Source organism: Onychomys torridus, chromosome 10 (assembly GCF_903995425.1).
Source record: "Onychomys torridus chromosome 10, mOncTor1.1, whole genome shotgun sequence".
NCBI classification, from domain to species: Eukaryota; Metazoa; Chordata; class Mammalia; order Rodentia; family Cricetidae; genus Onychomys; species Onychomys torridus.
Genome location: NC_050452.1, coordinates 78,562,925 through 78,577,443, shown reverse-complemented (window position 1 = coordinate 78,577,443; position 14,519 = coordinate 78,562,925). Strand labels below are relative to the sequence as shown.

General features: G+C 41.3%; 1 protein-coding gene across 2 annotated transcripts in view; it reads left to right on the top strand.

Annotated features, from left to right (window-relative positions):
- Nucleotides 1–14,519, top strand: part of Cops4 (COP9 signalosome subunit 4) — a 47,737-nt gene that overhangs the window by 10,736 nt on the left and 22,482 nt on the right. For both annotated transcript variants that reach the window (XM_036201190.1, XM_036201192.1), the window contains exons 2-5: nt 5,993–6,072; nt 6,681–6,832; nt 10,778–10,881; nt 14,359–14,512. In XM_036201190.1, coding sequence (XP_036057083.1) covers nt 5,993–6,072; nt 6,681–6,832; nt 10,778–10,881; nt 14,359–14,512 — 490 coding nt within the window. The remainder of the gene's footprint in view (nt 1–5,992; nt 6,073–6,680; nt 6,833–10,777; nt 10,882–14,358; nt 14,513–14,519) is intronic.

Here is a 14,519-nt window from a genome sequence, read left to right as displayed (position 1 = left end):
TGATTGCAACAGGTTACCTTGACTGTCCCTCGTTGATCTTCATTCATTAGTCCAGTGTCTGCCTTTGCCACACCTTCTGCATACTCCAGAAGGGAGGGGTTGTTTGGATTATGCTTAGAAAAAACATTGTTTCTAGGAATGCCCCATTTACAATCCCTTTTTAGGTGACCTTTTTTTACTGCAATTGAAACACTTGACATTTCGATTTTTCTTCAAACCTCTGGAAATCATCTCTCCTATCCAAGCATCATCATGGTTAGGAGATTCAATATTAATTGTATCTCAGATCCATTCCTCCAAGGGTGCTGACCTTGCCTTTAATGGCCTAATTACACTTTTGAATTGTGGATTAGCATTTTCAAAAGCCAGAAACTCAATTATTATTTGTCTAGCTTCTGAATTTGGTATCATTTTATTTACTGCCGAAGTCAATCTTTGTAAGAAATCAGTGAAAGTTTCTTTTCGGCCTTGTATAACTTTAGTAAATGACTCAATTATCTTTTCTGCTTCTTCAGTTCTGTCCCAAGCATTCAAGGCTTCTGAGTGGGATAAAGCCAGAATGTGGTCATCATATAGAGATTGCCTTTCTATGTTAGCATAATCACCTTCTTCAAGAAGTTGATCTTGGGACATTTCCATACCCCTAGCTCTGCTTTGTTGTTGAAGGTGCTTAGCCTCCTCCTTCCACCAGATCCTCCACTGTAATTGAGGACCAGGCTCCAAGACTGCTGTAATCAAGTCTCTCCAGTCTTGAGATAATAATTCTATTATGGGGCTGGAAAGATGGCTCAGAGGTTAAGAGCACTGGCTGCTCTTCCAAAGGTCCTGAGTTCAATTCCCAGCAACCACATTGTGGCTCAACAACCTGTAGTAAGATCTGATGCCCTTTTCTGGCATAAATTAGGTGTACATGCAGATAGAGCACTCATAAATAAATTAAATAAATAAAAAAAATAATTCTATTACAAGTTGACCATGGTTTAACATCTGCTTCATAAAAGGTGATTGCATGCCATATGAGACTATTGCTTCCTTGAATCTCCTTAAATCTAATATTTCCACAGGAGTCCATTCAGCTCTTACACAGCATTAGGGATATCTTTCATTTGGCATTTACAAACCTAACAACATTTCAATAATTCAGAAAGTGCCTCAGAATGAAGCCTAGAAGAAAAACTTGTGTAAATAGGACCTGAACTCATTCAGACTGGTGATATATTTTGTAGGGCCAATTTTCAAAGCCACCATCTAGTTTCATTCCCAACTCATCCAAAATCCTCAGCCCTGGTTACAGAAAACCACAATGGAAGTAGGTGTGCTAGCAGGTGTAAGAAGGAAAGGTGTAGTTAGAAGTTTTCCTGTGTCCTGGCCAGTAGGCCAGCCGGCCAGCACTCAAGACAAATCTCTCCCACTCACTTTCCCCAAGTAAACACACAGAGGCTTGTATTAATTATAACTGCTTGGCCATTAGCTCAGGCTTATTACTGACTAGCTCTTACTCTTAAATTAACCCATAATTCTTATTTATGTTTAGCCACATGGCTTGGTACCTTTTCTCAGTTCTGCCTTGTCATCTTGCTTTCTCTGTGTCTGGCTGGTGACTCCTTACCCAGCCCTCCTCTTCCCAGAATTTTCCTCATCTGCTTGCCCTGCCTATACTTCCTGCCTGCCTACTGGACAATCAACATTTTACTAAACCAGTGTACAAGGGCATTATCCCACAGCAGAAAGGAAACAGTAAGCCTTTAGAGACAGAAGTGTTACTTTATGTATTATTAAGTCTGACTCTTTAAGGGATAGGACTGATGTTAGAAAACTATTTCTTATTAATATCTTATTCTAGCTTTCTCACTCTTATAGTATGCATACACACACAAATTCATGTATATAAAAATTATTTACATATTTATTGATCTGGGTAAATTTTCAGATAGGTTATGCTTAATGATGTGTCATTTATTTTTTGACTGATTTATTTTCAAATTTAATTATATTCTATTAAATCAAAGTTATAGCTAAGTCTTATCTTTACATACTTCTGGAGTATTTTATACTAATATTCAAAGATGAGTACTTAGATAAATTTGCTGCCTAACCTAAAGTTAAAATTTTTTTTGAAAGATTTATTTATTTATTGTGTATATAGTATTCTGCCTGCATGTATATCTGTAGGCCAGAAGAGGACACCAGATCTCATTACAGATGGTTGTGAGACACCATGTGGTTGCTGGGAATTGAACTCAGGACGTCTTGAACTCAGGGCCTCTGGAAGAGCAGTCAGTCAGTGCTCTTAACCTCTGAGCCATCTCTCCAGCTCTAAAGTTACAAGTTTTTGATGCCAGGTATGGTGGCCCACACCTTCAGTCCTAGCACTTGGGAGGCAAAGCCAGGTGAATCTACGCAAGTTCGAGGACAGCTTGCTAGGGCTACACAGAGAAACCTTGTTTCAAAAAACCAAACAACAAATTGAGATTTAAGAGTAAATTCCAGGACAGCTAGGGCTACACAGAGAAACCTTGTTTTGAAAAACCAAATAACAACAAATTGAGATTTATTACTTTTACTTTGTGTATGGATGTTTTGCCTACATAGATGTCTGTGCACACCAACATGCAGTACCCACAGAGGCCAGAATAGGGCATCATGTCTGGAATTGGAGTTATAGTTGTTAGCCACCATGTAGGCAGGTACTGGGAAATGAATCTGAATCTTAACCCCTGAGCTATCTCTCCAGCCCGATTACCCTAAGTTTTAACACATAGTTTCAAAACTTATTAGTCTGTACTAGTATTAGGAAGAACAATCTAAAAAATTAAAAAAAATTAGTGTAGAACTGGATTGTGGGTAAAGATCCTTGCTAGGAAAGCCTGGAGACCTGGGTTTGATCTCCAGAGCCCACGTAAAGGGGAAGGAGAAAACCAGCTCAACAAAGTGGTTCTCTGACTTCTACGTGTACACCATGGCATTTTTGCTCCCACCCACAATAATATTTTTTAAAACTTATTTTATGTGTATTGGTGTTCTGCCTGCATGTGTTTCTTCGCAGTGCATGTACCTGGTGTCCACAGAGGCCAGGAAGGGTGTCAGACCCCTGGAACTGGAGTTACAGATGTTGTAAGCCATTGTGTGGGTACAGGGAAGTGAACCTGGTCCTCTGCAAGAGTAGCCAGTGTTCCTAACTGCAAGCTATCGCATGGCTGGCCTTGAAGTCACTTGCCTCTGCAATCAAGTGCTGGGATTAAAGGCATTCACCACTACTGCTGGCAGTTAATGTTTTTAAAAAGACAAAAGAGCTGGGCAGTGGTGGCACATGCTTTTAATCCCAGTACTCGGGAGGCAGAGCCAGGCGGATTGCTGTGAGTTCGAGGCCAGCCTCGGCTACCAAGTGAGTTCCAGGAAAGGCGCAATGCTACACAGAGAAACCCTGTCTTGAAAAACCAGAAAAAAAAAGACAAAAGAGAGAGCTAGAGAGATGGGTCACTGGTTAGAGTACTGGTCACTTACTCCTAGAGAACTGGTGTTAGTATCCCTGCATCTACACTGGGCGGCTCACAACCACCTGAAACCAGCTCCAGGGATCTGATGTCCTTTACTGGCCTCCATGGGCACCCAAATTCGTGTGACAGATGTTCACACCAACAGATACATAAATAAAAAAACTTAAACATTAATAAAAAGACGAAAGATGAAAATAATAAAATTTAGCCCTCTTCTACTGACTCAGTTTAGGAAGTACAATGTTATATCTGCTCACTTGGTGCCACATACCCTTCAAGACAGTGTGTTTCAGTGGTGAAGCTCCCGTCCTCTTGGGCCTGTGTTTTAGGAAGGAGCTCACTGTTGCCTGGTAACCGTTACTGTTTACTTTCAGTGTTTCTCTTGTGTTATAGTGCCAATTTGAACCATATGTGGTGATGGATAGTAAACTGGTTGCTAAAACTGAATGCAGACATCTGACAACATAAAGATCATTCCGTTAGTGCATTGGGTTTGGTAGAGTTTCTTTGGACATCCTAAGACATTTGGTCTGTCTAGGCAATACTATCTTATTGTTGATGATCCTAGATTCAGGAGGTTGACAAGCTGGTCACCTCAAATAATGGTCTTGTGTGTCTGTATAACATACAGTTGAAGAAAAATGTAGCTCGTTTTTTAAAAGACACTTGAAAGAGCCAGGCGTGGTGATGCATGCCTTTAATCCCAGGATTTGGGAGGCAGAGACAGGCATATCTCTGTGAGTTCAAGGCCAGCCTGGTCTACAAAAAGAGTTCCAGGACAGCCAGGGCTATTCAGAGAAACCCTGACTCAAACAAAACAAAACAAAAAAGATACTTGAAAGAAAATTGGTATTCTTTTGTTGTGAGCCTCACCTTTAATGGCTGAACTGTCTCTCCAGCCCCAAAATTAGCATTTTAGTTCTAATTTTAAATGAAAAATTTCAAGAAAAAGCCATGTTAGATTCAGTTATATAGAGCTAGTAAAACAGAGTTACGAATTTCTCTTCTGATGGGTTTGAAAATTAAAAAAAAAAGGTACCCAATATTAAAGACTAGAGTTAGCACCTTAGAATTATGGGTTTAGTGTTTATTTTTAAAATTGTTAAGATTGTAGTTGGGTGATTGTGGCAGTGCACACCTTTAATTACAACACTTGGGAGGCAGAGACAGGCAGATCTCTGAGGCTAGCCTGATCTACAGATCTGAGTTCTAGGACAACCAGGGCTACACAGAGAACTAACCTTGTCTTAAATTCTTACCCCCCCCCCAGATTGTTAAGATTGTGTTGTCTGTGTGTGTGTGTGTGTGTGTGTGTGTGTGTGTGTCTGTGTGTGTCTGTGTCTGTGTGTGTCTGTGTCTGTGTGTCTGTGTCTGTGTGTGTGTGTGTGTGTGTGTGTGTGTGTGTCTGTGCCTGTGTCTGTGTGTGTGTGTGTGTGTGTGTGTGTGTGTGTCTGTGTGTGTGTGTGTGTGTGTGTGTGTGTGTGTGTGTGTGTGTGTGTGTCTGTGTGTGTCTGTGTAGTGGTCTGAGAATAAATTCTGGGAAATCAGTTCTCTCCTTCCAGTGTGTTGGTCCCAGGGATGGAACTCAGGTGTCAGAATTGGTGGGAAGTAACTTTATCTATTGAGTTGTTTCACCAGTCCTGAGGCTTAGTATTTCTTGTGATGGGCTGGAAACTTCAAAAAATATAGATTTTTTTTCGAGGCCAGCCTGGGCTACCAAGTGAGTTCCAGGAAAGGCACAAAGCTACACAGAGAAACCCTGTCTCGAAAAAACCATACATACATATTTTTCTTCCCAGTGTGCTGTAAAGAAAACTGCCAACTATAGATTAATGAGAGAAAGTAGGGTACATTGAAAAGACTTAGTACATGTCAAAATTAGTGGTAGAAATGAACAAATAGGCCGGGCATGGTGGCACACTCAGAATCCTAGCATTTGGGAGGCTCAAGTTTTCCAAGTTTGCTGGGCTACGTAGAGAATTCAAGTCTTGGACCTATATCACAGTCAAACTCTGACTCAAAAATCCAGAAACAGACAATAAGATGAATAAACAAACTTAGGAATTTATTAGACGGTGAATGTCTTAGTTTCATTTCTGTTGCCACTATAAAGTACGGTGAAAGCGACTTAGGAGAAATGGTTTGTTTCAGGTCACAGTTCTTGGTGACTGTCCATCACTGCTGGGAAGTGAAGGAAGCAGGAGCTGGAAGCTGCTCCACATCACAGTCAAGAGCAGAGAAAGAATGAGTGCATGCGTGGTTGTGCTCAGCTCTGTTCTCAGTTCTTGCGGTTCAGGGTCCCCTGCCTAGGGAATGGTGCTGCCAGCAGTGGGAGGGTCTTCACCCTTTAGTTAGTACAGTCGGGATCCCTAGCATAAGTGTCCACAGGCCAGTCTAAGACATTCCTCATGGAGACTCTTCCTCAGTGGTCCTAGATCATTTCCAGTTGACAAGTAGAACTAAACATTCGTTATTTTTATGTGGTATTGTTGTAGATATCGTCAGATTCTGGAAAAAGCCATCCAGCTATCTGGGACAGAACAACTAGAAGCTTTGAAAGCTTTTGTGGAAGCGAGTAAGTGTCTTGCTTGTCTTCTGTTACTGAGTAGTTCTTGAAAGCCTCGTCAGCCTATTGTACAACAACCAATAGTAAATGTGCTTTGAGATTGTTTTATCCAGACTTTTAACCGCTTACAGTTGGGTTATTTCTTAATTGAATTGTCTTTAAAATTGAAACCCCAATTAAGGTTTTGTATAGATGCTCTTTGCTTTCCCTTTGTACAAAAATAAAGAGGAGAAAGGAAAGGTGTAAAAATTTTCAAGAAATAAGTTTTCTCCTGTCTCTCCATTTCTTAGAAAAGTTGCAGTATTTTTCCTGCCTCATGGTAGATAATCTAATTAGTAAAATCCAGTATAAGGAAACTAATTATGTAGCATGAGATATGTCTCTGAGTAATACATTGAAAGCTACCCTCGTAGAGTTTTTGTTTTTGTTTTTGTTTTTTTTTTGAGCTAAAGATCGAACTCAGGGCCTTGCGCTTGCTAGGCAAGCGCTCTACCACTGAGCTAAATCCCCAACCCCCTCATAGAGTTTTAAAATAATTTTTAAGTGAAATTTAATTGCTTAATTAATGAAACTTAGAGTTATTCATATTTCATATTTCTCATTTTATTTTTAATAAGTGGTGAATGAGAATGTCAGTCTTGTGATCTCACGGCAACTGCTGACAGATTTCTGCACACACCTTCCTAACCTGCCGGACAGCACAGCTAAGGAGATCTATCACTTCACCTTGGAGAAGATCCAGCCTCGAGTCATTTCCTTTGAGGAACAGGTAAAAGTCTAGAGTTGGAGATTTTGTTGTTTTGTTTCATTTTGTTTTAATGAACCAGGAGACTGAAGTTCCTAATTCCTAGTAATTTTTTTGAAAAAAACATTTCATACAATATGTTTTGACTATGTTTTATCCTCCCCCAATTCATCCCAGGAGCTTCCCACATCCCTACCTATCCAACTTGATGTTCTTTTTTCTTTTTCTTTTTTTTTGGGGGGGGGGGTTTGAGAGGGTTTCTCTGTGTAGTTTTGGTGCCTGTCCTGGATCTCACCCTGTAGACCAGGCTGGCCTTGAACTCACAGAGATCCAGTTGGCTCTGCTTCCCAAGTGCTGGGATTAAAGGCGTGCGCCATCATCACCACCACCACCACCACCACCACCACCACCACCACCACCACCACCACCCGGCCTCTTTTAAACAAAAACAAAAACAAAAACAAACCCCCATAAAAACCTCCAAGAAATGAAAACAAGAAACGAATGAACAAAAACCTACAAAGCCACAGAAACAAAAATCAAAACAAATGAACAAAAGAGCAATAAGACAAAAAATGTTGGGTGCTGGAGAGATGGCTCAGCAGTTAAGAGCTAACTGCTCTTCCAGAAGGCTGAGTTTAATTTCCAGCACCCACACGGCAGCTCACAACTAACTGTCTGTAATGCCAGGATCCAGTACCCTCACATAGACATACATGCAGGCAAAACACCAATGCACATAAAATAAAAATAAATAAAATGCCCATGCAAAGCAAAATGAAACAGGAAGTCCACAGAAATCCCATTGAATAGGGTGTGGGGTTTGATAGACCCGGAGAGACTGATTTTCCCTTTGAAACAGGGTGTCAGTTGTATACAGCTTCTTGGTAAGATGTAGGGCCGTATGTCTACTCCACCTCTCTGTGCTGGAGCCCAGTCAGGCTTTAACCTCTGCAGGCCCTGTGCCAGCTGCTCAGTCTCTGTGAGTTCATGTGTGTACCAGACAGGTTGTGTTAGAACAGCAGATTTGGATCTTAAAATAATAGATTATTTTTATGATCTGATGTTATTAACTCCTTAAGGGAAAAAGTTGCTTGGTTTCATATTTTGTATAAGGCTGTGTCAAACAGCATTTACAATGTAAAATAAGTATTAGGATATTGCAGCTCCAACTGGAGAATTAGTAGTTTTTTTTTTTTTTTTTTAAAGATTTATTTATTACATATACTGTGTTCTGTCTGCAGGCCAGAAGAGGGCACCAGATCTCATTAGGGATGGTTGTGAGCCATCATGTGGTGGTTGCTGGGAATTGAACTCAGGACCTCTGGAAGAGCAGTCACTGCTCTTAATCTCTGAGCCATCTCTCCAGCCCAAGATTTTTTTTTTAAGATTTATTTATTTATTATGTATACAGTGTTCTGCCTGCATATATCCCTGCAGGCCAGTAGAGGACACCAGAATTCATTACAGATGGTTGTGAGCCACCATATGTGTTAGTTATTTTGGCGCTTTTACCCCGTGAGGAACACGTCCCGAACATGACAAGACCACAGAACAGTTTTTATTAAAGAGGATAGAGAATGTGACAGGTCTGTGTGAAGCACACATGTGAGTGAGGAGAGGAGAGAAGAGAAGAAGAAGAGAGACCTGTGCAAAATGGCGCTGGCTTTTTAAAGAGTGGGCCGCGCATGGGTACAGGACCACATGTGGCTACTCCACGCATGCGCGTAGATTACATGGCCGCGTGCGCTTTACACAACCATGTAAAGCCACGGAGTCCTAGCCACGAGAGATGTTCTGACCTGGAAATGGCTATTTTGAACCGGAAATAATTAGGCGGTCCACCGGGCAAGCCCAACCATGTGGGCAAGCCCAACCATGTGGGCAAGCCCAACATGTTGTGATTTCCTATCAGTGTGGTTGTTGGGAATTGAACTCAGGACCTCTGGAAGAGCAGTCACTGCTCTTAATCTCTGAGCCATCTCTCCAGCCCTAGTAAAGATTTTTGTTTTAAGATTTTTTTTTATAAGATCTTTATTGACAGATAATTCACGTAGTATACAATTTTCTTGTTTGCACAATTTGATAGACTTTACTCCAGCATCCTCATAGGCCCATGACACCATCACCACTTCCTGTTTTAGAACATCGCTGTCTTCAATTTCTTTCTTTCCTTTTTTTTTTTTTTTTTTTTTTTTTTTAAACATGTGGGTGCTGGGAATTGAACTCAGGACCTCTTGAAGAACAGTCTTAACCTCTGAGCCATCTCTCTTAACCTCTTAACCTCTGAGCCATCTCTCCAGCTCTTTTTTTTTGAATGCCAAATGCCGTTTATTGAAGGAGGGAGGAGGTCTTAATACAGGCTTACAGCACAATGGGAGGACCCTGGAGGGCAGAAGTTCACTTCTGATGTTTTACAGTCTTGCATCTAAGCTGTTAACGCACAGACAAGGAACTTCCCTTAAATTTTCAGGAGGGTGGAATCTCGCAGGGAATTAGCATAGGGAGTATATCAAGGTCAAGGTCAGCAAGCAAGGCAACAGTTACCCAAAACGGGGGCCAGGAAATACAGGTCCCTCTCTTTTACTAAAAAATGAGCTTCTGACTTAGGTTGCATGGGACGTCAGCAGGTCACCTTACCTGTCATGGAGACACCTGCCCAGGCCACACAGGCGCTCTGTCTTAGGTTGGTGAGCGCCCCCGCAGACATTACCCATCTCTGAATACTCACTGTCATACAGGCTCAGTCGTGTGAGAGCTGCAGAGTTAACTGTTGCCAAAGATCTCTAAGTGGCGCTGGGCTTGCAATCTGTGTGTTCAACACAGAAAAGACCAACCCACCCATAGCTGGTAGGCTAAAAGCATCTGAGCCATTCCCTTCCTTAATGAGCCTTACTGCAAATTGGAGTCCTTGTAAGATGGTATCCCAAAAGCAAATAGAACTTGAGTTTATAAATTTATAACTTTCAAAGCCAATTGAAATATATAATAACTATTGATTTCAATTTGTCTTGCCCAATAGAATGAAAGATTAATTAACTGTGGTAGCTACTTTTGCTGCCAGGGTCTCCACTGTGCTAGCTGTAGTAACCAGTTATGAAATGGCAATCCCAGAAACAGTAGTAATTTTTATTTAATTTATTTATTATTATGTGATATGTGGGTATGCCACCATGCACAGGTAGAGGTCAGAGGAGAGTTCTGTAGAATTAGTTCTGTAGAATTAGTTCTGTTCTTTGGCCTGCCTATGGATTCTGGGGTTCAAACTCAGATTATAGGCCTTTGCTGCATTTTATCTTGAGCAATCTCAGTAGGCCTAGTAAGATTATTTTCAAGTTAAGATTAAAGACATAGGGAAACTCCAGCATCATGTATGTTGGAACACAGAAGCAAATTTTTATTTTTATTTATTTATTTATTTTTGGTTTTTCGAGACAGGGTTTCTCTGTAGCTTTGAATGCTGTCCTGGAACTCATTTTGTAGACCAGGCTGGCCTTGAACTCACAGAGATCCACCTGCCTCTGCTTCCCGAGTGCTGGGATTACAGGTGTGTGCCACCACTGCCCAGCTAAATACCTTTTTTTTTTTTTAAAGATTTATTTATTTATTTTGTATACAGTGTTCTGCCTGCATGTATACCTGCAGGCCACAAGAGGGCACCAGATCTCATTATTGATGGTTGTGAGCCACCTTGTGGTTGCTGGGAATTGAACTCAGGACCTCAGAAACAACAGCCAGTGCTCTTAACCTCTGAGCCATCTCTCCAGCCCCCAAAGCAAAATTCAATACTGAAAACAAAATGTTGCCAAAATCCACATTGTAGAAATGTGTCCTTTCAGTTCACTATTTTGATATTCTGTGGATGCACTTGATAGAAGAAATGGATGATCTCCATAAACCTGTGAATTCTTACCAGCGTACTGTATTGAATGAGAGCACTGTTAGAGTAACATCTCTCTGTCATTCCAGGTTGCTTCCATAAGACAGCATCTTGCATCCATCTATGAGAAAGAAGAAGACTGGAGAAATGCAGCCCAAGTGTTGGTGGGGATTCCTCTGGAGACAGGACAAAAGTATAGTAAAGAGTGGATCTGGATGGACGTGTAGAAGTGCTCACTAACTCTCTCTTACTCCTAATGCAGAAGATACAGATACATAAGTCAGATGGTGGGAAGTGCTTCTTAGGAAGTGACTGTGAGCTGTCCGAGTACGGAGTGTAACAAGTCACTTTGTTACACAAAGGTCTTAAGATGTCAGTGTACTTGTATTCTTAAGAATAAGGAAGGATACCAGTGTGAGTAGAGTGAACACAGAGGAAGATAAGAGAATGATCAGTACTAGGGATCAGGGCCGATGGGTTCTTGAAGCCATTTGTAAAGACTTTGATTCAAACTAAAATGAGAAGGCCGGGCACTCAAGAGGCAGAGGCAGAGGCAGGCAGATCTCTGTGAGTTCTAAGCCAGGCTGGTCTACTCAGTGAGTGATGGGCTAGCCAGGGCTTCATAGTAAGACCTTCCCTCAAAAAAAAAAAAAAAAAGGAAAATGAGAGTGAGCCATTAGATGATTTTGAGCAGCAAAGTGACTAAAGTGATCTATGTCTTGCAGACTCACCAACTACTGGGTAGAGAATAAACTGCTGGCAGTAGTTTATTAAGCTTATGCACGGCCATAGCTGAGGAGGAGGTTCTGAGAAATGCTGTGTTCTGGAGATTGCCTGTGGCTTTGCTTAATTTCCCCTGAGGAGTATAAAAACAGTCAAGTGCTGAGCAGTTGGAAACATGGAGTTGCCGTGCCCTGTAGGGAGTAGGTTTTAAGGGGCATTGCATTCAAGTGTACATTTTGTATTGTGATAACTAGGTTAAGTTAGCTAGTAGTGAGTAGAGTATTTTAGTCTGCAGGTAGTGCCGCATGCTTGGTTACAAGTAGACATTTGGGAGCCATTGCCTCCCTACTAGATTGGATTGATACCTTTCCAGGGGAGGTAAAGGATGTTGTTAGAAGAGGAGTGAGCACTGTGGCCTGGAGCACTTCGACCTTAAGAGAGAATTGGCTGGAGGGAGTTGTAGCAAGTGGGAAGGATTGTCCATTGGGGTGAGAACAGTAGAGTGCTCCTTCCTAGACACCGAAGGAGGGAAAGAGCAGGCGTGAGACCATGCTGACGATGAGTGGACTAATGGTTGGCTGGGGTTAGCACTCATCAGGTGTGGGGACGGGCAAGTTGACGAGAGGTATTGGTGAGACTGAGGACTGACGCCTGATTGGAGAAGTGAATGTAGACAGCTCTCTGGTGGAGTTTTCAAAAACAAAGGAGACAGTAATTAGTGTAGTAGACCACAGTGAAGGTTAGAGGGGTTTTTTTTATATTAATATTATTATTTGTTTATTATGTACACAATGTTCTGTCTGCGTATATTCCTACACCCCAGAGGAGGGCAACAGATCTCATTATAGATGGTTGTGAGCCAACATGTGGATGCTGGGAATTGAACTCAGGACCTCTGGAAGAGCTGCCAGTGCTCTTAACCTCTGAGCCATCTCTCCAGCCCAGAGGTTTTTAGTTTATGACCCATAAACTAAATCTGCAAATTAAGATTTGAATGGTGGTGCATGCCTTTAGTCCCAGCACTCTGGAGGCAGAGCCAGGTGGGTTTCTGTGAGTTCAAGTCCATCCTGGTTTACAAAGCAAGTTCCAGGACAGCCAAGGCTACATAGAGAGACTTTATCTCAAAAAACAAAACAAAACAAAAATTTGATGTTGAGAAATTGGCAAAGGATCCTCAAAGAAGAGTATAAAAAGAGAGGAATCTAGTAGGAGGGTGGGCATCTTAGCCAGGCATCATCTTTTGGCTCGCCACACTTTATCTATGGCTGTCCTGGGCAAGGCCACCAGCACTGGCTCTTCTTTCTCAGGGCAGAGGCACTGCCATGCCTCGTTGTGATGGTCAGAAATGCTGGATGTTCCCTGGGGCCAGACTTGTCCCAGGGATGTGAGGAACACAGAGAACAGGCTGTGTGTACTAGTGGGCTTGTGCAAGTACTCTGATTGCTTCTGTCAGTGAAGTCAAGTGCAGAGGGGCTGGAGACTGGGAGAGTGAGAAAACAGAGGACTCTAACTTTGGATAAATGGGAACATCCTTTCTTTACAAATTATTCATTTTGATGTTTAAAGTAATGAATAGATTACCTGATGGAAATTGAGAAATTAAAGAAGCTTAACGTGACATAATAATTCATATCAATTTAAGTTGTGAGTGGGAAACACAAACTGTTGATAATAAATAAGCTCAACAAACAATCTCAGTTCATAGACATGCTTCCCATGGTCTGTCCCTCCCCCACAACAATCAAAACAAGAATTAATTTCAGGGTGGGAGCCAAGTGAATTTTAAGTGGCTTTTTTTTTCTTTTCTTTCTTGCCACAAGGTATTAATGCTTTGGCTGGCAAACAGGGAAGATTACTTTTCTATGAGTATTAATCTTGACTTAAGAGTTTTGAGTTACGTAAGCCTCCAGTTCTTTCTTCCTGGAGTAACATCTAGCCAGTGAGGAAGGAAGGAAGGGACTAAAGCCACCTCTGCTCTCACCACCTCCCTAGCCGAGATGAGGTTCTGTTGTCTATATAAAAGTGCATTTACCTGGATAGCAGAAATACATTCTAATGATGTCTGACATACTATTGTATTCCACAGCTTATATTTTTGACATAGGGTCTTGCTATATAGACCTGGCTGGCCTCAAACTCAAAGAGATCTGCCTGCTGCATCCAGAGTGCTGGGATAAAAGGTGTGTGTCGGGGCTGGAGAGATGGTTCAGTGGTTAAGAACACTGACTGCTCTTCCAGAGGACCTGAGTTCATTTTCCAGCACCCACATGGCAGCTCACAACTGTCTATAACTCCAGTTCCAGGAAACCCGACACCCATCGTAAACCATCAATGCACATTAAAAAAAAAAAAAGAAAAAAAAAAAGGTGTGTGTCACCACGCCCAGCCATAGCCCACCTTTTCACTTAAAAAAAAAAAAAAAGATGGTGTCTATAAGCACCTAGTAATGATTATCACTACGTATTTTTCTACCTTTTTACACACCACAGCTTCATTCCGATAAATACAATATAGTGATTTCCATTTTTTTCCTAACATAAGTAATTATGAGTAACTTTACAAGTTACTTATTGTTACTTATTGTAATTACATTCCTTTTTGTCTTTAGGATTTGGTATCTGGAAGTAAAGTATAGTGGATTAAAAGCATACAATTTAAAGAATTCAGAAGGTCACTGGGGAATTAATGCCAGATTGTTCTCCAGGCGGGCTGAGCCTGGGTGTTGTTCCACTAGCAATGTCTAATAAGCCTGAAACTTGGCACTTGTGTACTTGTTTTATGAGACTATCTAGGATTAGGAGCAGCTATGATATGATCAGTGATGATAAAAATATAAAAGATCAGGGAATCTTTTCTATAATGTAATACAGTAAGAATTTTAGTTGTTAAATTTTTCTTGACAAAATATTCAGTCTGTTGGTCCATTTTTGCTTTTTATTTATCCTAGACAGTACAATGTAGATTATAAGCTGGAGACTTACCTGAAGATTGCTAGGCTGTATTTGGAGGATGATGATCCTGTTCAGGCTGAGGCTTATATAAATCGAGCATCCCTGCTTCAGAATGAATCCACCAATGAACAGTTACAAATACATTATAAGGTAACAA